This window comes from Vulpes lagopus, chromosome 6 (assembly GCF_018345385.1).
Source record: "Vulpes lagopus strain Blue_001 chromosome 6, ASM1834538v1, whole genome shotgun sequence".
Classification (NCBI taxonomy): Eukaryota; Metazoa; Chordata; class Mammalia; order Carnivora; family Canidae; genus Vulpes; species Vulpes lagopus.
Genome location: NC_054829.1, coordinates 113,406,761 through 113,433,713, shown reverse-complemented (window position 1 = coordinate 113,433,713; position 26,953 = coordinate 113,406,761). Strand labels below are relative to the sequence as shown.

The 26,953-nt window shown below is 35.3% G+C and overlaps 1 protein-coding gene and 1 long non-coding RNA gene across 3 annotated transcripts in view; one reads left to right on the top strand and one right to left on the bottom strand.

Moving 5' to 3' along the window:
* NDST3 (N-deacetylase and N-sulfotransferase 3) overlaps positions 1-26,953 on the bottom strand; it is a 177,098-nt gene that overhangs the window by 98,456 nt on the left and 51,689 nt on the right. For both annotated transcript variants that reach the window (XM_041757650.1, XM_041757652.1), the window contains exons 4-5: positions 22,240-22,327; positions 17,391-17,545 (exon numbers count right to left, since the gene is read on the bottom strand). In XM_041757650.1, coding sequence (XP_041613584.1) covers positions 17,391-17,545; positions 22,240-22,327 — 243 coding nt within the window. The remainder of the gene's footprint in view (positions 1-17,390; positions 17,546-22,239; positions 22,328-26,953) is intronic.
* Positions 1-26,953, top strand: part of LOC121492417 — a 160,969-nt gene that overhangs the window by 118,697 nt on the left and 15,319 nt on the right. The gene's annotated exons all lie outside the window — the stretch shown is intronic.

Sequence of the window (26,953 nt, the reverse complement as noted above, 5' to 3'; positions counted from 1 at the left end):
ATTAGAGTGGAGTGGTCCATGCCTGTTTCTAAAGGGTGACAATGTTTTGTGGTCTTCATTATATTTGCATCATTGTAGAAATTGCCATGTTTATTGGAATTACTTAGAATTTCGCTAAAAACTGAGCTGAAATATCTCACTGCATTTCTTTTACTGGCTTTAGAAACCCAAACTAAAGCAGATTTTTTTCAACTAAAAATAATTCACCAATGCATACTTTGTGTTAGAAAAGGTCAGTGAAGAACTCATCTAAATTGGTTTAACAATAGGGGTGTAGTGATCATGAACTAGATGAAAGAAAATGAATTTCAATCATAGAAATTTAAAGGAAAAGATTAACAATTACAGGTTAACAGTTTCTTGAGAAGCATGGATGAAATTCACAATGATAGGAAGTGTATTATTAAATTCAAATATCTCCAAATTTCTAATAAATTATGCTGATAGAAAGCCCAAGATAGTTTCAAATGCCCCTAAGTGGTCGGCTATCTGTTCAGGAACACCATGTAAGAAAGGGATGGGACACTTCCCTTATTTCAGGAATATTCCCAAATATTTGGGGACCAGTATATACACAATTTTTTTTATTTCCGATTTTTAACACTGAAGGAATACTGAGGCTTTTTAGTCTCATCTTTCACTTGTGTGTTGGTGCTATGTGTCATAGGGGTGGAAAACTCTACTTTTGGAGTCGGATATATCTGGCCATTTCACTCCCCCCTTTTCTACCTGGGTGGCCTTTGGCAAATGATTTATGACCTCTAAGCCTCATGTCCTGTCCTCTAAAATGCTAGTCATAGAGTACTTATCTTGAAGGTGCTCAGAGGAAATTAAATCATATTATACAAGGAGAGCATTTAGTGCACAATACACACATTCAATGTATGTTGTTTATTGTTGTCATTACTGTCCTGCCTCCATTTTTTTTTTTATAAGCTATGGTCCTACTACTCAACTATAATGTGGAAATTATGAAACCACTGGGCCACATTTTTCTCAATAAAAGAGGAAGGCCCTCTTTTCTGCTTTCACTGTTAGATTTTTGGGATTCAGTCTTGTGAGGGTTCTGTGACTTCTGTCTTAATATCTCTTCCTGCTCTTGCTTCCCTCTTGATCTGTCCAAACATCTCCACCAGTGCCATGTGGCTCCTACCTATAAATCATTGAGAGTTAGTGGGAAATCTCTTTTAAAAGAGCTTTAGATAAAGACAACACAAATTGGCCCCCAAGTTTACATTCTGTACCGGAAAGAACACTGGAAATGTTCTTACATGGAAAAGCTTGGGCTGAGACGTAGGTAGTGTGTTTTGGAAGGCAGACCATCAGGATACAGAGGGTTTAGTCATAATGATTAATTCTTGACTGACTTTTCTCTCCCAAATCTTTTAATGTGAAATTAAGCACATATTATTTTATCATCTGGGGCCAAAGTTCTAAAATACTAGACATTTTAGTTTAAAAAGGTAATTCTCTGTCATTAATCCTGATTGGAAGTCACATCTTATTTCTAGGAACTGTAATCTGAATCAAGATTTTCCTAGTGTTGGGCATGGACCAAAAGGACCTAGGAATATGGCTATGTTACTATAAAATGTAAGTCAGATATTTAGAACACAAGTGGGATTAATTAGTCTCACAATTGAACTCTTCATCTCCACCTCTCAGCCCTACCAGATATGCTCTTTCCAGGGTTCCTCCATGTCATTAAATGACACTCTCACCATCAGCCAATGAGTGGCTACGTAGAAAAAGTTAGATGTTGTTCTTGACACCTGTCTCCTCATTCTGTCCTAAAACCAGGCTGTATTATCATAGCCTATCAGTACTACCTCTAGTATATATCTTAAGTCTATCCACTTTTCTCCAACTCAGTCATCACCATTACCCTGGCCTTTCTTTTTTTTTTTTTTTTTTTTTTTTTTTTTTTTTTTATTGAGACCATTACCCTGGTCTAATCTACCATTTTATTCCATGGGCTTCTAGTACAGGCTCCTAACTCTTCTACCTATTTCCTCTCCTGCTACATTCAATCCATTTTCTACCTAGAGGCCAAAGTAATACTTAAAAGTCACAAATATGATCCTATAACTTTCTATTCAAAATCTATCCTTGGTTTCCCCTTGCACTTATGATAAAATACAAAATTCTTATGATAGTTTCAAGCTTAGTGTAGTATGACCCTGACTTTTCTCTACAGTCTCATTTTGCACTATCCTCCCCCCTTCAATGTATTTTAGTCATGTTAATCTTTTCTTGAAATCCACCAAGCACTTTCCTACCTTAGCATCATCTTCTATATGGTTTTCTCAGCCTGGAATGTTTCTACTCCAACTCTTCCCCTGGAGAAATGGTATACCTCTCTTTTGGTAATTTATTCTGGCATATCTAAAAGAAGCCTTCACTGACAAGTCCTGATCTAAATTGAGTCTGCACTGGGACACCTGGGTGGTTCAGTGCTTGAGCGTCTGCCTTTGGCTTGGGGCGTGATCCTGGAGACCCGGGATCAAGTCCCATATCCGGCTCCCTGCATGGAGCCTGCTTCTCTCTCTGCCTGTGTCTCTGCCTGTGCCTTTGCCTGTGTCTCTCTGTGTCTTTCATGAATAAATAAATATAATCTTAAAAAAATTGAGTCCACATTAAGACTTCTTATAGCCTTCGTTTCTTTATCATAGTACATAGCATGATTTGTAAGTGAATATTGTTCTGTATAATTATTTCTTAATGTCTGTCTTCCTCACTAAACAATAGACTGCACACATTCTGGGTTATGTTTCATCCACTGCTATAGACGCAGTATTTTGCCAATAGCAAGCACTCAATAAATATTAGTGAGTAAGCGTGTGAACTGATTCTGACCACCTCCCTCTCGTGCCAACTTTCTCAATGATCTCAGCTAAACTCTCGGTTCACCTGCAGACATATGGTAATGTACAGGGAAATTTAATACTTCTATAAGTAATATTTGAAAACACTTTTGAGGCTGTAATTAAAAATTATTCAAGTGCAAAACATTTATTTATTATTATGAACTTGTATATTTAGATTATACTATAGAATAAAAATTGTAAGATTTTCATAAATTGTGCCTTTAAATGCTTCCAAATAGAGAATGTGAATATAATACATTTTTATTAAGCAAAAAGTGATGTTATATTTCTTAGAAAAATTCCCCAAAGAAACTAAAAGAAAAAAAGATAAAAAAATTAGTATTCAGGTATTTGAGCAACACAGTTAACTTCAACACTGAAGAATCATTGTTTATTATAAACTTTGATAATACTTACTAAAATTCTTGCCAGTATAAGAATGGTACTTTACTTTTTTTTAATGAATATAGTTTACACATGATGTTACATTAATTTCAGGTGTACAACTTAGTGATTTGACATGTTTATACATTATGCTATGCTCACCACAAGTATAGCTACTATCTGTCCCATTACCTTATTACATTGCTATTACAATATCATCGACTCTATTCTTTATGCTCTACTTTTTATTTCTGTGACTTACTCATTCTATAACTGCAGGCCTCTATCTCCCACTGTCCTTCACCCATTTTGCCCAACCTCCCATCTCCCTACCCTCTGGCAACCATCAGTTTATTCTCTACGTTCATAGTTCTGGTTCTGCTTCTTGATTGTTTATTCTCTTTTTTAAGATTCTGTTTATAAGTGGAATCATACTATATTTGTCTTTCTCAGTCTGACTTATTTTGCTGAGCATAATAGAATGGTACTTTACTTTCAATATTTTTCTGTTTCAATCTTTATAAATAGAAGAACCTTTTAAATTTCCGTTTATGACTAAACTTGTTGCCTGTTTCTATATTTCTCAGATTAGCAAGTTTAAAAACCAATATAATTAGAAAACCCCACAATGATAGGCAAGCAAACTGACATCTATACTCTATAGCGGAAAAAAATCTAAAACTTCATTATGGTGTAATTTGGAAAAACTGTTTTTCTGCTGTTCATTTTGGTTAGAATGTCCCACCTCCTCATTATATAGACATTCATTCTTTAGTTAACTAGATCATAGTACTGAGAATTGACATTTACAATTTACATGGGTTTATGATAAAGTTTCTGTATGTTTACATTTGGTGGCATGTTTTGGAGTTGTTTCTAGAAAAAAATTGTTTTGCTTTGCTTTTTAAAGTGGCTTCCTTAAAAGCTATTGCTTTTCACATAGAAAATAATATATTTTTCCAGATGATAGGAACATGTTTGAAAAAATGAAATTAGAATCTTTTACATAAAAGACGTATGTGTGCATGCACATATGTGCGTGTGCATGCACAGATGTATGCACACAAGTATATGAAGAAAATGATTTATGAAACTAGTATCTTAAATTTAAAGAGCATTTTAAAGTTTCTAAGGATGATTTGTTTTTCTAAAATGAAACTAATGGGACATGGATTTTGGCTTATGAGAGCCCATGGGCCCTCTAGCACTGGGAGGAGTCCTGTAATAGTTGCTGTGACTGGGGAAAGTGGCCTAATAGTTGTAAAATTACTATTCCAAAGAAGCTGACTTCCTTCTTCACCTAGAATAAAACCAGGCAAGTCAGGATTTATCTCTAGGTTAGGGAATTAAGGTTTGGAACTGAATGCTAATATTGTCAATATTAAAATATGTTCTTATGGCAAATGATGGTGTCTCTAGTATGGCTTGAAATAAAAGATCCTGAAAGAAATAATTACCTGAAAGAAACAATTACCTTAGTATAGGAATCTGATTTTCTTTTCAATTGTGCAAGTAGTCACTAATGTTCAGATTTAAAATTCTGTGTTTCTCTGATATAATCTGTGTGGTTTTAGAAGTGATTTTATATTCAGATGTTAAATATAAATGCACGTTTTTAAATCCCTGATCTAATCTTAAACTAACGTGTAATTTTCTACCTATAAATTTAAGGAAGTAATAACCTCCTAAAATATGATTGATACATTTACATAAATTTGGTTAATATTTATAGATTTGGCCAGTAGATTTATTTCTAGTTTTTTTAAAAATATGGTAATATTTAATTCATCATATAAATTTCTGTTTGCTGGTTGATATGTAAAAATTCTGCCATGATGGTCATGTTTTTAATACACTTTGGTTTAAGAGTTTAAATTTATCCTCTGTTAGCAGGTGCTATATAATAAGGAATTTGGCTGGTCTTCATCATCCCTGGTTCCTGGAAGATAAGCCTGATCCTCAGATTTCAGACTTTCCTGAATGACAGGAATGTCTTTGTTATTGATACTGGGCCCCTGAGACAAGATGACTCACGATGCAGTTTGGCAATGCGAGAAAGGCTACCCATGTAATTAGAGATGGGGGCTTTGAGGCAGGTGATATTTGCCTGACTTCCAGGTAGGAGAAGAGAACTGGAGATTGAGTTCAATCATATGGCCAGTGATTCAATCAATTGTGCCATGAAATGAAACTCCAATAAAAACTCTGGACACTTAAAATAAAAAAAAAAATAAAAATAAAAATAAAAAAAAAAGGGGATCCCTGGGTGGCGCAGCGGTTTGGCGCCTGCCTTTGGCCCAGGGCGCGATCCTGGAGACCCGGGATAGAATCCCACATCAGGCTCCCGGTGCATGGAGCCTGCTTCTCCCTCTGCCTGTGTCTCTGCCTCTCTCTCTCTCTCTGTGACTATCATAAATAAATTAAAAATAAAAAAAACAAACAAACAAAAAAAAAACTCTGGACACTAAGGTCTAAGTGAGCTTCCCTGGTTGGTGGTATTCTTATGGGTCCAGAAATCCCAGGAGGGTGATATTCTTTGTCTATGGCAAACAAAAGTCTTTGGATTAAAGTGTTAAAGGTGTTAATAATGAAATTTTCTGAAATAGAACTGACATTATAGTAAGTCATAAAACAGAAGTGTGGCCTTACTACTCTGAACTTACTCAGCTCTGGAAAAGAATATATAGTGTTTTACCAACTACATAGTGAGAAGAATCTTATTCTTCCCATATCTAAAGATACCCAAATCCATGATAATGGAATGGTAGGTGTCTACCAGAGAGTCTGAGAGATAGGAAGACCACAGTATCATGGAGAAAGCACAGATATAGGAGTCTTGGGCTCAATTTCAGTGCTACCCTTCATTAGTTGTACGACTTTTGGCAGATCTCAAGACTCACTTCTCTTGCTTGCCAAGTAGGGGTAATAAAATTATTTATAAAGAGTTGTAGGGAGTGACAGATATAATATAAACATTATTGGTCAATTACTATGTAATTTTCTTTCATTTTATTAACATTATTCTCTTTCTGTCTTAAACAACAAAAAAGACAAGGAAAAATGGTAAACTAAATCCTTCCACATCACTTCTACCCTTCAAAAATGTCTTTAGAAGTATTATCTAAGAGAAGATATTCCTAAAAGAAGACACACTATCACTATCAACCTTATCTAGAAAAAGTTTTACAAAATGGTATGTATTTTTTTCTGGAAAAAGTAATTGATATTATATATTAAATGGGAGCTAAAAATACTCTTGGCATACCATAAATTTTTGATAAGACTGTACTAACAATATCAATAAAAACCCTCCTTGACATCACATAGTCCCCTTCAAATACTACCCCAAGTCAATAGCTTGATTATTTGAAAAACTTACAAGAAATGTAGTATGCCAAATGCATTAAGAAATTCCAGTAACAAAAGTTAAGTTAATAATTCAGGACCAATACTGAAATTTAACCTTCATTTTCACTGGTAACCTCTAAGAAGGAATTACCTGGGGGAGAAAAGAGATTTTCTTCTAGTCTTACCCAATAATTATGTATTTCAAGTAAGTCTCTATTTAACAGAGCATACTGTTTTCCTCTCCTCAAGTTCTCTTCAGAATTTTTGAAGTGTCGTCACATCATTGTTGAGTGTTTCATAAGCAAACACACCACTAAGGGTGTACTTTTATAAGAATACTCAAAGGAATGATGTAAACACTTGTACCTTGCACTGGCTAGGCTGACTTTTTTTTAATTGCTGGAATTTCTTCAAGTCAATACATGAAGGAGTTTGTAGAAATATAAAAAAATGAATTTTTGAAGATTTTTTAAATGCTGTAGCAAAATAATTAAAAATAAAATTATCTGGAGACACAATAGAGGAATTGGAGGGTTTAGTTTAATCCAGCTTTCTCAGAATGTGAAGCAAGTTTTATGTGGACCTTTGGGGTCCTCCAGAGGTAATAAAGCTATAAAGTAATTCAGAGACAGGCTCAAATTCCCAAGGTACTTGAAAACACATTTAATCTTTCTAAAGATGCACAGGGTTAGTTAGAGTAGGAATCTTCAAGTCTGCATAGTACCGATTTTAATTGAAATTTAATATTCCAAAATGAAGAGAATAGTTGATATTGTGCTTTTTTAGAACTACTACATACCCTCTGGTATTTATAATAGCCACCAGGACAGTTAACACTTGTGGTGCTGGTTGCACGTACACAAGAAATTACATAAATTATATAAACAGCTACTTAAAATAATTGTAAAAAGTCAGATTTTAATATTCTGAATTTGTTTAAGATAACTCTTTAGGGAAGTAATAACATTCTGATGATAAGGTTTTGGTGACATCAGTCAATGTCAGTATTGATGGCATGGCAATTTTCAATTATACAAACCACGCTGGTTACATGGGCTTTGGAGCTTGACAGATCTGGGATCAAATCCTTTCTCAGCTTTCACTGGCTGTGTTATTTAAGAAAATTAAATAAGCACTCTGAGCCTCACTTTCTGCATTTTTAATATTCAGCTGAAGAGCCTCACCAGTGGTTGTGAGGATATTAACTGAGGACACGTGAAAAGCACTAAGCACAATGTCTGGTAAATACCTGGAGGCTCAAATTTCTCTTCCGACATTTTGTCTGGAGACTCTAGAAGTTTTCTAATTGAAATTCAAGGTTCTGTTTCATGTAGAGGAATTGAATAATAGAATTTCAAGTCTCATAATGTTCCTTGAACTGAGCATAAATTAAAGGCAAAAAATGGAGAATTAAGGAAGTTAGTATGGATGTTGCTGCAATGATCCAGGTCCGGGATGAAAAATGTAAGAGTGGGGATAGAAAGTTTTGAAATGGAGCAGGATATGGTGCAAAGAAAGAACTCATAGAAATTGTTAAGTGACTGTAGACATGGAATGGGAGATCTGAAAATACCAAAGCAAATGCAAGGTTAGCATCTGAGAGAACTTTACTGTCATTTCTTCTTTTGCCATCACTTCCATCCCTGCCATGTTTATGAAAACCTCTTAGAAAACAAATGCCCCTTGCATTTTAACTAAATGTAAGGCACTCAAAAAGGAAGAAGCAGTCAAAATTTAGTAGCAGCATGCCTGGATCTGGAAATAAACCTTTCCCCAGCTCCATTCCCACATCTGACTCCAGCCCACCAATAAGAGTTTCTTGGAGAATTCATAAAGGCTTTTAGTTCATTTTGTGTCCAAATAAATTTGGGCAGTGAGGGACTATTTTCATGTAGGACATATACTAAATTTATCTTTCTTTTTACAAAACCAGTTTAAATCACCATATATGCACTGGAGATGCAATGTAGACTTTTTTTTTTTAAAGAGAAAAAAGGAAAGGAATTGAAGAATCCTCTTCTACATTCTCCAGTTTGTTAGGGAGCATGAAGTCTATAGGAATATAGAATGGAAAAAAGTAATCTGGAAAGGCATTTACAAAGAAAAGGATTCTAAGTTCCTGAGGTAATCAAGACCACTTTCAAAAGTGTAATGATGTATCTCAATGAGAAAAACTGCTGTGCCACTGTAGATACGGACAGGGGGCGGTGTCCTCATGCAGGTGAAGTACAGAGCTTCTAAGGAAAAACAGCAGTTCAGACTCGCACACTTTAAGTAGGCAGGCACAGATAGGAAATTGGGAGGCTCAAACCTTGATGTTATTTTTGCCCTGTTATTACCTTTTACTTCCTCATCATCCATCCAATAAGAAGCCCAATTGATTCTATTTCAGAAGTAGTTTTCACATTGCTCTTCTTTATAATCTCACTTATGCTGGTTAGTGAAAGCTAAAGCTATTTCCTCTCCCTTAATTACTTCCACAGTAATCCAATTTGTCGACCTACCTCCAGACCCTCTGCTTCTCTCTTACCTCAACACTCCCACTCACATGTCCTGTGTGGAAGTGAAAGAACTCTGAGAATGAGAGGACAGTGTCATCTTGGAGTTCAAAATGCTTAAAGTATGTATTTCTGAAAGTAATTTGATACGAAATTTCAATTTAGGAAAAGCAGATTTTAAAACATTCTGAGGAAAAAAAGCTGAAACAATGGCCAGGATACACTACAGGAGTATAGCTAAAGAAGGATAGGGGATTCCAAAAAATATGGTTCTTTCCTGAGAATTATAATTATTCAAAAAAAGGAAGAAAACATATGTTTAACATGGCAATTAAGAGTCAGAAACTTCTGAATTCAAGTGCCAGATCTGTGGCTTAGCTGTGTGGTTTGGAGCAATTACTAAACCTCTTTGTTCTGTAAAATGGAGATGACATCAGGAGGGTTGTGATGAAGGTTAAATATGATTAATAAGAGAAAAAATAAGATTATTAATTAAGAGTTCCAGCCACTTAGTGAAGGGTCAATATTATTATCTATTTAGTATTCTAAAGAAACTAACTACTTACAGGGCCCTCACATACACACACGGGTACATGAGATGAAAGGAAGTACACATAACCAAGCACAAAAGCAACTAACAAAATAAAAAAGGTAAAAAACATGTGAAGGAGGCTAAAGTTTAAAATGAGTTTATTTTCCATAAATTGCTAATTAAAAACAACTCTAGTCAGCAAAAGACACACAAGGAATATCATTCCATGTTCACAGTGAGAGAGAGGGTAGCTGAAATACTTTGATGATCTGGGAAAAAAGCAGAAATGTCCAGTATCTCTTCTGATTCTACTTTCCCTATCAAGGAACACAGCTTTTCAAACACATATGATGGTACAAACATAAACATAGAGGGAAGACATGCTGAACTAAATTGTTAACTATTATAACTAAAATATTTCAATATTTTCCAGGTTCAGAAGAGTACATATTAAGGTAATTAAAAAATTGTAGATTTTTAAATTAACTTAAGAAATGCTCTTTTGAGCCTGTTCAGCTTGATCAATAACTTGATGAAGATGCAAAAGTCATGCTGATAAAATACACTTGTAAGATATATGCATGACAGAAAAAGAGGAAAGATGTAATGCATGCTAAATAACAGAAACAATCTTTATAGTATATTGATATACTGAACCACTGAACACATAACAAATATGAAATGTTAAAGGGACAGTATTAATCTCAAAGCTAGCATTTATTAGATCAAAACAAATACCTGAAAACTTAATAAATGACTCATGGACAGAATGTCTGGCAGACACAAGTGTGATATGTTGGTTTATAAATGTGTGATCTTTGGCTACATAAATAGAAGTAAAGTATACAGGAAGGGAAAAACATTTTACTGTTTTCTGTTCTAATAATGGTCAGATTGGGGCAACATATATTGGGAAGCAGAATGACAAGTGAGAAGTTGTACAATTATGGCAGCTGGTATGATGACGGGATTTGAAAATCCGTGGAATGCTTCAAGATACATAACTTAGAGGCATATATAATTGTATTAATTGTGCCTTTTTATTTTCTATATTTCTGCTGCTTTGACATCTGAGACCTTGCTGACTGTGCAAAGACTCCTTCCCCCAGGGCTATCCAATTCCTAGAGATAATTAAACACCCACCCCAGAGTATGCTCTTCGGCACAAGCCAACCAGTTCAGGGTTCCTACTCTCAACCACTTCCTTCTTAAGCTGAGCTGCTATCTTCCTGCTCTAATCACCTCAGGGCCAGCTATAACACAACTGGAAAGAGCCCCTTTACAACAGTGATCACTACAATTGTCATCCAATTAGCCAATCCTAAACCTGTTTACCCTGCCTTGTCTTGCCTTTCCTGTAGAAACCATAGAAAAGGCTCTTGCCCATGCATTCCCATTACTCTGTTTCTAGACTGACTCTAGTGCTACCCCATGGGGACCTGGGCAGTGTGGGGTGCTATTTTCTCTTTGGGAACTGTGAATATCAAACTATCTTTTCAGTGGCAGTCCTCTCCTGATCTGATGATCCCACATCTGAATAAAAATAAAACCTACATTTTTTAAAGATTTATTTATTTATTTATGATAGACACACACACACACACACACACACAGAGAGAGAGAGAGAGAGAGAGAGAGAGAGAGGCAGAGACACAGGCAGAGGGAGAAGCAGGCTCCATGCCGGGAGCCCAATGCGGGACTCGATCTGGGGACTCCAGGATCACACCCTGGGCCAAAGGCAGGCGCCAAATTGCTGAACAACCCAGGGATCCCCTAAAACCTACATTTTTACACAATTATGATAAAATCTTAAGATCTGGAAGGAATATTTATTTATATTTTCATTTACCAAACTTTGAGCATCTATTGGGTGTTAATTTCAATTCTGTGAACACAGCTACTAGATCAGAAGAACAACTCTACTTGAATGTGTAGGATTGTACTCCCTCTTCCATAGCTTATTTTCTGAATACACTCATTCAAGTTCCTTGTAAATCGTAAAATTGATTATATTCAGGGGTAATATGCAAAGTATTTATCAGCCAGCATGCTATACAACTGATCATTCATAACTGTTGCCAGCTGTAGAGCTGGAGATGGATGCTGGTGACTCTGAGCCAGGCCCCTTTAGTTGCTAAGCAGTTGGGAGGTTTGCGACATCCTGGGGGAGGGTCTGAGGTGGTAGTGGGGATACTGGTAGTAGCACTGACACATTTCAATATTGTAATCATTGGCATGGTCATACTAGTACTTTTAAGTTGAATATTAGTCCTGATAATATATCCCTTGGTCTCCTTTTCTGGTTTTTGTCCTTGCCAAGTTCCTTCAGCCATTGTTTTTATGAAGTAAACTATAGACATCACCATATTGTTCATCATGATCTGAATAATGGATAGTGTCTTTCTTAAACTATGCTACTTAGATAACACCAGAAGTGGTTTACCAGCTTAGAGTAGACTTTTACATACTGATTTGAACTCTATTTTTATTAGGGACACTAGAATTGTGCTTTGTTTTCAATATCAATAAAATAAAAATCTAATGTGTCTTTTTACAAAGTGCTTCACTGAAGTGTAAATGATACAATTCATTCATTCTCTAGCTGGCAAGCAAACTAATTAAAAGATTATCATATATTCCTTAAGCTAGCAAGTCTTTCAATATATTTTAAATCACATTTTGATACTATAATCTTTATTTCCATATTAGAAAAGTTAATGTGCTCACTAATCTAAAAAGTTGCATACTTGACAATAGACATTTCAGCTAATGTGAATTAGCAGTTCTGCTGAACTTGGAAAAGAAGGAGGGGCAAAGGACACTATTTGAAGGAATAATGATAATGCAGTTAAAAAGTACAATCCTCAGCAAGATTTCATGTTTTCAGGATCAGAAACATTGTTCTACTATTACTAATTTTAATACTATTGTCTGTAACAGTGAAGTCTTATCTGATATTGGCAATGAGTTCTATGGTGAAAATTTCTACTAATTATTTTATCATTAAAATTAAGCCATCATAATTTACCAAAAATGTTAGATCTAATTCTTCAACTGAGAGTATATATATTGATGGTTTTTTTGAGGCTTAAGTGCAATGTTACTTACTTATTGAATGGAATTTTGTGCAATTTTAAAAGCTATACAATAGGTACCTCAAACTGTGTTGTAGGTCATTAACAAATGTTACAATTAATTATTGCCTCAGATATGGTACCTTTCAACAAAAACCCCAGCCTTGTTAACATTTCATTTTAATACCTGAATTAGCCCATATTTGAAAACAAAAAATGTTTTCTAATCAGCTGTATTTCCTGGTGGCTGTAACCATCAAATGCAGGTTTGCTTACAGGATTTACTTGACTTTCCATAATAAGCTATTAGACAGACCTTTCAAAGCTAAATTAAAATGGACATCAAATTCCCTTGTGAGACAGATGTGTCCACATTGTGCAAAAGGATAACAGATCAGATGCAACTGCTAAAACTCAATGAAAATAACAGGTGTTTGGCTATAGATGGTGATAGAGAATGCTCAAACAAAAGAGTTTTACATTATATTCTCAGATTCTCTTAGTTGGAAACGTACTTTAAATGTTTTCTAACTCAATCACTCATTTGTTTTTTTTTTTTTTTTTAAGATTTTATTTATTCATGAGAGACACAGAGAGAGAGAGAGAGAAAAGAGAGAGAGAGAGAGACAGGCAGAAGCAGGCTCCACGCAGGGAGCCTGATGTGGGACTCCATCCCTGGGACTCCAGAACCACACCCTGGGCCGAAGCCGGTGCTAAACCGCTGAGCCACTGGGGCTGCCCCTCAATCACTCATTTGAATATTGAATTTTATCCACAAGCTCTAATCTCCTTTGAATACCCAGTTACTCCCAGAGCAGCACATTGCTTCTTTGTATATTCTTTCACTTCCTTCACTGGGAGAAACACGAATGCTCATTTTTAAATTCAGAGCCTCCAAGCTGGTGGAGAAAAGCAGGATGTCACCCAATTTTGACATGCACTATTATTAGCACAGGTTAAGCTTTTGTTTGTTTTGTCTAGTGAGCTGATAGTTGAGGCAAAATTTCCTCCAGAATAGTTTCCATTGAATTAAAGTAGCCTCTCTATCCATGACAAAAGATACTTATTCATGTAGAAAGGTTCTCAGATTTAGTTGTTTGTCTCCCAACATTTTACAAACTCTGCCTATCTTAGGGAACCTCAGGGAAAATTTGTTCTAGGAATTCCACCTCTAGTTCTCAATTTCCCTTATGTTATCAGAATTACCACATATTCCTTTGGATTACCAGGCAGAAGGGAAATCTAGATTTACTGTTTTGAATTGGGTTGACAGGCTAGTGACAAAGTCTGGGGGGGTTACAATTCATGCAGTTTTAAAAGACCTGGATTTATGGGCTTAATTCTACCCTTAGTGAGTTTTGTAATCCTGAGTCACTTTATTTCTCTGGTTTTCAGTTATCTATAAAGTGAGAATAAATATACCTATTTTTTAGGTTGTTATAAATATTAAAGGAAATAATACACAATATATAAAAAACTAAAATCCTTTTCTCCATATCTCTTTACATTTAGTAGCAAAGCAGCTTTGTAACCCTAATGCCTTAATGGGAAGTAAAAGAGTTAACATTTGTTTAGAAAATGTGTAGAATTCACGCGAACCAAATGTCATGCAATACAGAATAAGCTTTTAAACTTGAGGATTTTGTTCCTCTTACCTGTCACTCTAAACATGTCAGGAGCCAAGGTAAAAACTGAAGAAGGCAGTTTTCTGATGCCGAATATATAATGATAAAAACAACAGGTGCATTTCTACTATTTGTAAAGTGCTAGTCACTGTTCCCAGTCCTTTTTCATACTACTCTCTTTCATGTGGTTATGGCTGGGAGGGAATGGGCCTGGATTTAATATTTTTTTCTGGTCTGTTCCCCACCCCCCAAAAATAATTCATGGGACCTATATTTGATTAAACATTAAAGAACACATTTGGCCTTATTTCTGAAGATTTCTGAAGATCTTCCATGACTGTTCTCTACTGTCTTGAGCACCAAAATTTGGGTTGTCAACTTGTAGTTAGGAATGGTATTTTTAAAAAAGTGGCCTCTGCTTGGCACTTGAGGAGTAAGTATGACCAAATTTCAGTTCTGAATTATTCTTCCAATTCATGATGCTTTTTTTTTAGTTGAGAATTCTAAAAAATGTATGTAATCCCTGTGCATGTCTGTTCTTACTATATGTACTTTGAAGCATTTATTATTTTAAGTACAAACATAACCTTCACTGATTCATTCAAGTAAGACTAGAATACCTTTTACCTAGGTACTGTTTTGGTGGCAGAGGAATACAGATAGCAATGAATGTATTTCATCAAATTTGCCTTAATAAACTTTTTATTAACCCAAAACAACAGCAAATACCAAAACTTTCCTGCTTACTTCCCAGTTTTTAATCTTTTATTAGTACTTTCTTTCACTCTTTTTACATATTTTCTTCTTTCACAAATTTCTTTCTCCACAGATTAAAGAAGGAAATACAAAGTAATTTTCTTCTTCATATTCTCTCTTGCTGTTTTATGTTGCTTATATCAGCAAGTCTTAGACTCTTGAAGATGACAGAATTAATGTTTGCTGCATTGAGATAGGGTTTTTCGTGCTCTCTATTAAAAACTGTGACATTTACACAGTCTTGCATGCTGTTTACTATTCTATCTATCTATCTATCTATCTATCTATCTATCTATCATCTATCTATCTATCATCGATCTATCCACCACCTCTCCTTTATCCATTCATCTGTCAGTGGACTTCTGGGCTCTTTCCATATATATTTTGGCTATTATGAACATTGCTGCTACAACCTTGTGCCCCTCTCTCTCGCTCCTCATCTTCTGGGACCCCTATTACCCAGATATTACTTCACTTTATGAAATCACCAAGTTCTCTATGTCTCCCTTTGTGATCTAGTGATTTTCTTTCTTCTTTTCAGCTTCCTTTTTTTTTTCCAACATTTTATCTTCTATATCACTGACTTGCTCTTCTGCCTCATTCACCCTCATTTTTATGCCCTCCATTTGGGGCTGCATCTCAATAATAGCATGTTTAATTTCAGCCTGAACAGATGTTAGTTCTTTTATTTCTACAGTAAGGGATTTTCTAGTGTCTACTATGCTTTTTTCAAGCCCAGCTAGTATCTTTATAATCATTGTTTCAAATTCTAGTTCAGACATCTTACTTATATCCATATTGATTAAATCCCTGGCAGTGAATACTACTTCCTGTTCTTTCTTTTGGTGTGAATTCCTCCATCTTATCATTTTGTCCAGAAAAGAATATAAGAAAGAGACAAACACAACAATAACAACGACAGAAAAAAACCACCAGAAAAAAACAAAACCAAAATCAAACAAAAATACAAATAAGAAACAAAACACTAGATCCTAGGTGTGTTTTGATCTGCTTGTTAAAAGAAACTAGATCCCAAAATAAGAAAAAAAACTATAAATTAAAAAATATATAACATATGCATAAAAATAAAAAAGAATAAAAAAGAATTGAAAAAATATGAGAATAACTGAAAAAATACTACTGAAAGACTAAAGAATAAAAAATCAAACCCCAATGAATGCTATATACAGTTTTCCCCAAGAGTTGAAACTTTGCAGCCCTCAACAATTAGTAAATGTGGTGAGAGCTAGTCTTCTGGGGGAGGGGCCTGTTGCGCTGATTCTCTGGCGCACTTGGCCTATTGCACATGCTCAGCCTCCCTTGCCAGGAGGCTGGACACAATGTAAGCACCTCCAGATTGCACTATGTGGCGCTGTTTTGCTCCCTGAAGGCTATCGGCACTGGGCAAGGATCCCTAGACCTGAAAATTCATGTCTACAACTCTTCAGAGTCCTCCCAGAAGAGCAGTCAATCGCTCTGGTCTCCCGGGTTTCCTTCAAAACTGTCCATCTGGCCTGTGACTGAGCGTTTTTATCTCAGGCACAAGACTGAGTTTCAAAATTCCTAATTTTACAGACTCCTGTGATGAGGCCCTGTACAGTTTCACCCCAGGGAGGGAGGAGGGGTCTCTGCCAGGAAAGTGGTCACACGATCATGCAGTGGTTTGCAGTTTATGGCAACACGGGGCGGAGCTGGCACCTAGATTTACTGTTCTCAGCCACTTCCCTGCTCCTGTGCCTGGGAACTCTGCTCCATTTGGGAACCACCATTTTTCTTGGAAACTTAGGCATCCTGAGATCACACTGTTACACCTGGAATTCTATCCTGCTCTGCCACCTGAGCACCTTCAAGCTAGGGACATCCTTCACTGTATCAGATTTTGCGTTCTGCAGCTTACAGTACCTTGCAGTAGCCTCCGTAAGCAGGCTCCCTCCCCTCCACCATATCTTCAAATATATCACACTGGATTCAAGTCTCTGCACCACCTATCTTTCATAAAGTGGTCGTCTTTCTACTTGTAGGATTGCAGCATTTCTTTTCTCAGATATCCGTTTGATGTCACAGGTGTTCAGAATGATTTGATAACGACCTAGATGTATTCGTGGGACAGACAAACTTAGGGTCCCCTACTCCCCATCTTAACTCCAGCCCTGTGGATTTTTTCTTAAATTAGACCCTCAAAGCATTAGGGATAGTACTGAGCATCCAATACATATCAAAAGTCACATCCTGAAAGGCTGCAATACCAAGTTGTTCTAATGTCAGCGTACAATAGTTCAGTGTAATATTCAAAGTGAGTTACTTACTAAGGCAAATTTTTTGTTGAGAATCATCTGCTCCACCAAAGATGACTCATTATGGAAGAGGTGGGGTTGCATATGGCTCCACATATGAGGAAACCACCAAAACTCATCCACACACCCCAGAAGATGGTCATCCCCTTCATCTTCCTCTTCAGTTCCTTCAAGGAAAAAAGATTATTCAGTTAATTCCAGTTACAGTGACTGTCTGTGTATCTATCCATCCATCCATCCAATTATGTATTCACATATATGTATTTAGAAGATACCATTTATACTTTTTTTGTTACATATAAGGTTTTGAACATGAAATGTAGCAAAGGAAAATCTGTTACTTGGGGAACAGAGACTGTGACAAAACTCTTTTGAAAGTTTTCAACACGAGACACAGGAATAAAACGACTGCAAAATGGAAATATGCAACCATTTCCAAGGACATTAAAACTCTTTTAGCAACTTTTTTTGAAGGTTTTATTTATTTGTTCATGAAAGACACACAGAAAGAGAGAGGCAGAGACACAGGCAGAGGGAGAAGCAGGCTCCATGCAGGGAGCCCGATGTGGGACTTGATCCCAGGACTCTAGGATTATGCCCTGAGTCGAAGGCAGATGCTCAACTGCTGAGCCACCCAGGTGTCCCAATTCTTTTAGCATCTTTTTATGATCTTTAGTTTGGAGAAAATGGGGGGATAAGTAAGAAATGGAATCAAGGGAATAAGAATAAAGAAGTGAGTGACAGAATTCCAGCAGTAGATCATTCTGACATGGGTTGTGATATCACAGTCACAATAATTCCATAATTTATTTAGGTTTCTCACTAGGTCTGAGAAGAACCTACTCAGTATTTAGTGAAAACTAGGGCATAAACAAGGAAAAAAGGAAATGTAGGAATTGTTATTTGGAAAATTAGGGAAAACTAAAGGGAAGAAAGGGTGAAATGAAGTAAAGAGGCTGTGAAGTAATAAAGTTAGTAAAACAAGCCAAGCTGTTCCTTGGTGGTACTCATGTTTTTCAGGCTTGTCCTTTCTCTTAAGTTCCTTGAAGCAGACTTTCCATCAAGAAATTCTTATATCCTTGAGTGTCAACCCTGTTGTCATTCCTTGGATTTTCCTTATTTGGGCATATTTTATTTCCTCCATTTTCCCTGACCTGCAGTTTAGTTGAGTGTGGGAAAATCTACAATTTTCTTAACTTGAGGGGGATAGGACCCTTTCTGTTTCTTTACTAAAGCATGAAATCAGAGCTGTATAGGATACCTTACTAGTACCTGGCATATCATAAGATGATATTAATCATCATAAAGTTATGCAGCCACACTTAAATTTCAGCCCCAACACTGAATCTAACAAGCTCCTAGAATATAGAATAGTAGGTTCTTCAAATGATGTCCCCTCTGTGTAGAGAAAATGTTCTCTCATATTTTCAAAAATTTCATTTTTCTGATATGAAAATAGTGCCCTACAGGCTAAAGACAGAGGGCAGACTGCTGCCGTGGCCCAGCCAACTAAGCGCAGTGCTTGTTACTAATGCTTTTCTCTTCATTTTCTCAACAGAAGGCAGACAGAGCCCACTGGCAGGAAAAGAACCAGTCCCTATGATTTACTGGGCAGTGAAAGTGACTTAGCAAAGATAAAGGCCTAGCATGAGACTGCTAGTCATTCTCATTTATATAGGAAGAACAAGGATTAGTAATGTAGAATGAGGGGAGTAACAATTCTTCAACAAGGATAGACCTCCATTTCACTGTTATATGGTTAAATACTTGGCTGCTATGAAGAAATTTTTTTCTTTATATATAAAAGGCACCATTAAATTTAATCTGTTTTATTTCCCTAACTTTTTCCTCTTCATCACACATTCATGTTACCACAATATAGTGGAACAAGGATAAACTCTAGGGTTAGAAGTTTGTGTTTATTTGTAGGTTCCAACACATTTGAGTTGTGTGATTGTGGGCAAGTCATGTAACCCCTTTAATGTCTGTAGTTATGTAGGTAAAGAGATGGATAGCAATACCTATTTTATTATTTTGGGGAAGAAGAGGCAGTACAATCCTGGCACATATTGGGTAATCTAAAATGCCTTCTTCCTTTCTGTTTTATGTTTCCCACTCTGCTCTCCTTGTGTCTTTTGTGGGTCTCCTTGAGTTTTATTCCATGATAATGCATGAGGGTATGGGGGAAGGTCTCACCTGGTGTTATGTGGCAGATAGGACATTGTGTTCAAGAATTGACCATGCCATCATATTAACTGACTGGCCTGATTAATGAGTTACCAACAAAGGCATCTTGGGGCTTCTAAGTGATTATTTTACAGCTCAGGGAAAACTTCTAGAGAGGAATTCAAAGGAATAGGAATATGGATTCAGGATTTAGAATCTCTAATGACCCTAGGCAATGACATTCAGGTCTTGGGTCCTGCTACCTTTTAGGTGATAAATACAGTGACCTGGGTGAAGCAGCAGTTTTACACTGACTGCTGATGCTTAAATAGATGTGGGGTTTTTTTTTTTGACATAAAGATGATGTCAGATGTCATTCTGTTTCCCCACGATTAAGCATCTCTACTTACATCCAAGAGACTCTCCTCTTGCATAACATTTTGTATGTCCTCAGGACCCATATTAGTTAAGATTACAATCAATTACTTACTGCATTTTTACTTCCACACACTGAAAAAAGGCATAAATTTCTTGAGGTTTCCCAGTAATTGGTGCATCTCCAACTTCTACCTCCTCTGAATAAAGTAAGCTTGGGAGTGTGAGATGAGATTTCCTAGATTATGAAAAGCTACCCTGCCTACTGCTTTAAATCTCTATCCCCTGTCCCCTATAACTCTTATCTTTCCCTGAATCTTTCTTTTCATCTCTCCTTTGTTCATTTTTCTAGTTGACTTTACCCTAAGTTTCTTTATCAGGATAGTGGAAAGGTAGCTTTGGAAGGATAGCTCAGGCATTTGTTGTCCTTTCCCGAATATCATGGTGAAATCTGCTATTCAAATATTCATACATTTGAATCATGAAGAAATTAGACAAATGATATTTGCCCTCTAGTAGATTTATATAAATTCATAGTAAGCATAAATGTATGCCTCCCCCTCTTTAAATAACTCTCATCTGATTTTATTTAATCCTACTTTGAGAATGTTTTACATCAGAATTAATTATATTGAGAACAAGTATCTATTGCTTATTACTTTAAAAATTATGATAAAAAGCAGTTGAAACATTGCTGTGGTTGGATGTCTTGGGCTCTTTTCTTTTCTGATTTTGCCCACCTTTGTTAGAACTGGAGGAAGAGAGAACTAGAAGTCAAATTCCTCAATTTTAAGTGTTATTTCTTAATTTGTTACAAAATTATGCTGAAATCTTACAAAGTTATTGCAAATTATTATTTTATTATGTATCTATTTAAATAGCTTGTGTCTCTTCAGTATTTTATTTTCTGCTTTTCCTACCATGACATTGAAAATCATCATTGATTAGAGACTCTACCTTTTTGTCAAGCATTAACTGTCTCATAAGCATCATCTCATTTAATTCTCACTAACCTTACCTATGAGATAAGAGCCCCTGATAACTCTATTCTTTAAAGAAGGAAATTGGTATTTGGAAATTGGTATTCTTTAAAGAAGGAAATTGGTATTTGGAAAGTGACCTTGCCAAGTCACTGACAAGGTTGGGACAGACCTAGTTTCTTACTGGGGATGTTTATTGTGAATTGCGGGAAGTGCCCAAGAAAAGAAAGAGGAGAAATCTTTCAGAAACAACAAGGAAAGAGCAACTGGCCAGAATCATTCTTTAGCATTCAGCACTGGACAAAAAGTTCAGTTGCCATCAGTATTTTATTATGTTTCTATTATATTTGGAAAGAAAGCTTTTAATTATTCTTAGTATTTTATAGTGATTTTCTTTCACAACACAACATGGTCAAGTTTTATTCTCCTACCTATAAACTCTAACCCAGATTAAACAATTCCAAGTTCAAGGCCCTTAACTATCATTCATTGACCAAATTTGGAATTTAGAAATAAGATCATTTACTAATTCAATATAGCATTGCTCTTCACATTGTTAATTCTGTGATATAGTTAGAATTTACCAATACATGTAAATTCTAAAATTTACATGTAAATTTACTAAAAATCCTACTTCAATTGCCAATCAGAAGGAAAGAATACTTATGTCCTCTGAAGGATAGGTACAAAAATGTTCTTAACATGATTATTCAAAAAAAAGCTAAAGACTAGGAAAAATCCAACCATTTATATTGGAAAGGAATTTTGGTATATTCAAACAATGAAATGCTCTAAAGTAATGAAAATAAAAGAATTACAGCTATACACAGTAATATCTGTAAAACTAGAATAATATTGAACAAAACAAGCTGACTATAGAAGAATCCATACTGTATGATTTCTTTTTACACACGTCTCAAAGCCAGGCAAACTAGTTTGTAATATTAGAAGTCAGGATAGTGGATTTCTTTGAGGGAGGCTAGTGACTGTGAAGAAGTGCACAGGTGGGCGAAGGGGAGGATTCTGATAGTGTTCTCTCTCTTGATTTGCATGCTGGTTTGTGAAAATTCACTGAGCACTACGCTTATTACTTACGCACTTTTATTTATGTAAATTATAGTTCAGTAGAAAAGGAAGGCCATTAGGCTATTATAACATGGTGAATAAACTTTAAAACCATCAACATTTTGTAAAAGTTAAAAAATGATATATTAAGTGGAATTGAATAATATGAAGAAAATAAAAACGGAGAGAAACATGGAATGTGGGAAGGGGGGGGGTCACAATTTTTAAAAAGAGTGGTCAGAGAGGCCTTATAAGAATAACCTCTTTGTTCTTACCTGTATGGTAAAATTTTCCTGAAAATCCCAGGTTGAATGTAAAATTTGTGATTTGTGCACGCAAAAGATTCTGAGTGTCAAGCAGGGCCTGAAATACACAGTTAAAAAAAAACAAACCAACAAGTATCAGGTTAGAGAATGGCATTGAGAAGTTTTAAAAGATATCTTCCGTTTTCATTCAAAGGGTAAAACTACTCCTTTGTATGTGAGAGAATCAAATGATGGAAAGTAGTGTCTTTATCACTTTACAACTAGAGAGATGCTTTCAAGATTACATAAACATATACACATATTTATCCTTTAGCTTGCAATAAATCACCAAAAAGTGTCAGCTAGAAAAAGGAAGTTATATGTAAAGTTTATTCTGCATGTATTAAAGGAACTATTATCTAATACATAAAATATATCGCCTTTCACTTCTCAGGGACATGGATCACCAATTGTCAAAAGAAGGACACTCTTTAAGTGAAACTATGCAAGAACATATGTTGAAAGAAACATTTTTATTTCTCAGATATGTCTTTGGTCTTCAAAATCTAAGACTTTTCAATCTTTAGGTCTTAGATTCCCAGAAGATAGTGATTGTTCTTCATAAGGGGATATCGTGATAAAATAAATTTCTAATTTGGCCTTTCATTAAAAAAACAAACAAAACCCCCTACTTCTGACAGTAAAACTCTTAAAACAGAGTTTCAAATATTACATTTTATATTTACTATGCTATGACTTTTTTTAAAAAAAATATTTTATTTATTCATCAGAGACACAGAGATAGAGGCAGAGACATAGGCAGAGGGAGAAGCAGGCTCCTTGGGAGGAGCCCGATGCAGGACTTGATCCCAGGGCCCCAGTACCAGGACCTGAGACAAAGGCAGATGGTCAACCACTGAGCCACCCAGGTGCCACTATGCTATGAATTTTTAATAGACTTCTTTTTTTCTCATTCTTATTTAAATTCCTATTCTTATATTCCTTCTCTCCCTGCCACCCTCCCTACACAGACTACCGTAGTTGAGTACCCATTTCAACTAGCCAGAAAGTAACACCAGATGTTAGATTTGTAAAGGATCTTAGTGAACATTCTTTTACACACGAGGAAACTGAGGAGTGATGACTTGCTCATTTTCACAGATAAAATTAGTGGTAAATCATAGATGAAGGACATGATTGCCTGATTCCATATTAGGTACTCTTTCCCCCATCCCCCTCCTATTCCCCCTTCAGCTGGGCCCACAATAGGATCTTCTTTTTCTGGTAGCTTAGCTGACACCTGAAAGCCTGGTCTCATTCATGTTCAAGGTCTCAATCTTTTTTTGGAAGATAAACAGATATAACTTATATAACTTATTTATCCTATCACCTACTAAAGTGATCCCGGTGTCCTGGAATCAAGTCTTGTATCGGGCTCTCTGCAGTGAGCCTGCTTCTCCCTCTGCCTATGTCTCTGCCTCTCTCTAAATAAAAGAAACTTATCACAATATCCCCTTTTGAAGAACATGAACAAATAAATAAAATGTTTAAAAAACAAATATTAATTATCTCAAAGAACTGTTGCGAGGGTGACATGCTTTTTTATACTCTTGGCACAGTGATAGGCACATGATAGGTGTTCAACAATATTAGTTCCTGCTCCTCTAATATTGCTGCTGCTACTATCACTCATATTAATATGGTTGTTGTTATTGTCAGTGATGTTAAACAATTCATATTCTCTGAACTTTTCCCTTCATTTGTTAGAGTCGAGACAGTTGTCTAAGTCCTAGAGTTGTGATGAGGATTATAAAAGAGCCAATATTTGCAGGAGTGCTTGATAAGTATTTTTTTTAAAGTGGCATAAAAGGGATCCCTGGGTGGCGCAGCGGTTTGGCGCCTGCCTTTGGCCCAGGGCACGATCCTGGAGACCCGGGATCGAATCCCACGTCAGGCTCCTGGTGCATGGAGCCTGCTTCTCCCTCTGCCTGTATCTCTGCCTCTCTCTCTCTCTGTGTGACTATCATAAATAAATAAAAATTAAAAAAAAATTTTAAAGTGGCATAAAATATTAGGTGTTGATATAATATCAGTAGTTATATAAATTTTAAAGATTTATTTATTTTAGAGAGCATGCACATGACTGGGGGGGAGGGGCAGAGGGAGAGGGAGAGAAATCAAGAGTTGGACACTGAACTGACTGAGCCACCGAGGCGCTCCTATATATGTATATATTATATATTACTGACCATTATATCATCTATCTGTCTCATTTAGTTAAAGTTGTTTTTCTTATTTTATTTACCCTCAGTGTCCTCCAGCCTTCCTTCCCTCCTTCTACTTTTTCATTTCTTCTCCCTGTTAAACATTCTAGCTGGCTCTTCCTATTGTTCCTTCCCCTTATATCTTTTCTTCTTCTTCTTCTTTATCTATCTTATTCATTTCATTTATTCAGTCTACTCACTTTATTCAATGGTTAAAATATAGATTTGAAATCCATTTTAAAATAATTTCTTCTGTGTTCAATGCTTTAAAGTTAGAAGTTTTTTGTCTTTTGAAAATAAAATGTTCAATTAAACTTGAACTTTGCTTTGTGACTCTGTCTTTTAAAACTTACTTGATAAGAACAAACTAATAAGCCTGTCCTGTTCATAGGCCTTAGAAGCTAAATAATGTACTTGGGAACTAATCTCTAAATCAACTAGAATACATTGATTTAAACTTTTGAAGTAGCACTGATTGTGCAGGTTTGAGTTCACATTTTATACATTTATTTGACATTCTAGAAACAATAAAACACATAAAAGATATATTGAAACAGATGGTAGATACTAAAATTATTCCTATATATGGTGAAGAGGGAATTTATTTCTAGATATTTTATATACTTAAGATAAACAGTAATATTTTTAATCTTTATATGTATGTATTTTATCTATCTATCTATCTATCTATCTATCTATCTACTTTCATGGACCGGATTTTGGGTGTATATATGGGAACAATATTATATATTCATCCATTATTTCTATCTTTTCAAAATATGCTTTTGTACTAGAAGCTAGAGCACCCAGCAATATTCTTAGATTATGTCATTTTCATTAAACTCCTCATTGCTAGAATGATTTTATTCAGCACTAGTCTATTTAAAGTTAAGATAGTCTATTATTACTATAAATAAAATATTACAAAAATGATATAAATGATCCTTTGCTTTACTATTTATGTGCAACATGTCAAAATGGCATGATATCTAAAAATCTAATCATAATAAGCCAAATCAATGTTCTAATACCAAATTCGGAAAACCACATGCATTTTGGACAAGCAAACCCTCTATGATGTGCAGAGTATTTTGGTCATGGAGAAGAAGGTAAAGAATCATAACCATCTGCAGAGGTACCATTTAGGTACCTCCAGGCCAAGAACTCTAAGAACATAGATTTCTATTGTTAGGAATCATCAATTATGGAACAATAATACTTTGCATCAATGCATCAATAATTATTTTTAAAATAATTTTTAAAATAATACGTCATTATTTCTAGTGAAAAAGTCAAAATCACTAATAAATCCACCTTATAGGAAAAGTTAATATTATGATGGGATTCTCTCCCATCTTTACCAATAACTACTAAAATATATGCAGATATATATATGTACAGGTAAGTGAAATTAGAGCCATAAATCAAAAATTAGAACTATAACAATAATTACTAAAAATGCAGAATTTCAAATTTTGCTTTGTCACTTAATAGCATGTTAAGAGCTTTCTCCTGTCACATTAACCTTCCAAAACTTGTTAATGGGAGCAGAATACTGCATCAAATTGGTGCCCTATAATTTATTTAATCATTTGATCTTCCTGTTGTACATTTAGGTTATTTACATTTTTTATATAATATAAATACTGCTCTATGTATCAATATATATTATATATTATATAGTAGTGAAGTAGCCGTTTCTGCAGCAATAAGAAGATAAGAATAATTCTGCTTATCCTTTGGCAAACAATTTTTCAGTAAATTTGAAATGCTTATGGAAGTATTAAAAGAGAATATAAAATCCAGTTAAAATTATAACAGTTGAACCAGGAATATAGTTTAACATGAAAATATGACTATTTTCAAAATGATTTTTTCAAATATTGAATCTGTATACTACCCCACTAACTTAGTTTTTGGGTCTTCATTCTACAAAGCCAAAACCACTTGCAAGCATTTAAAGATCTAGTTAAAGGCCAAGGAGATCTAATTTAAAGAAATCGAGCTCTGAGAACTGAGCAAAATGGGAGCTTTTATATATCTCTGGATTTTCTCCAACTTTCTTTAACAGAATGAACATATCAATTAAAGTAAATTGGAGACAAAATTCAAATATAACTGCAAAAATGTTTTATATGTTAGTATTCATCACATGTGTGACATTCTTTGAGGGAACGTGAACTAAGTTTATGTATTTTATCTGTTTCCCAGATGATTATTTGACCTGTTTTATTTTTTATAAGGTAACTAAAGGAGTCGGTGAGCCAAATTAAAGCTTGGGAAGAAATTTTAGTGCTGGGTATGGTTTTTCAGCAGCAGCAGCAGGCAAAAATAGTATTTCAGCACAGAATTTTTAGAGTCAATATTTTCTTAATCAGCCAAATACTAGTTATGAATATATATAATGTATCTGTATCTGCTAAGTAAATGAAACCAATTGGGCAGCTAATTGTAAGATCTTGTATCTAATTATATACCTA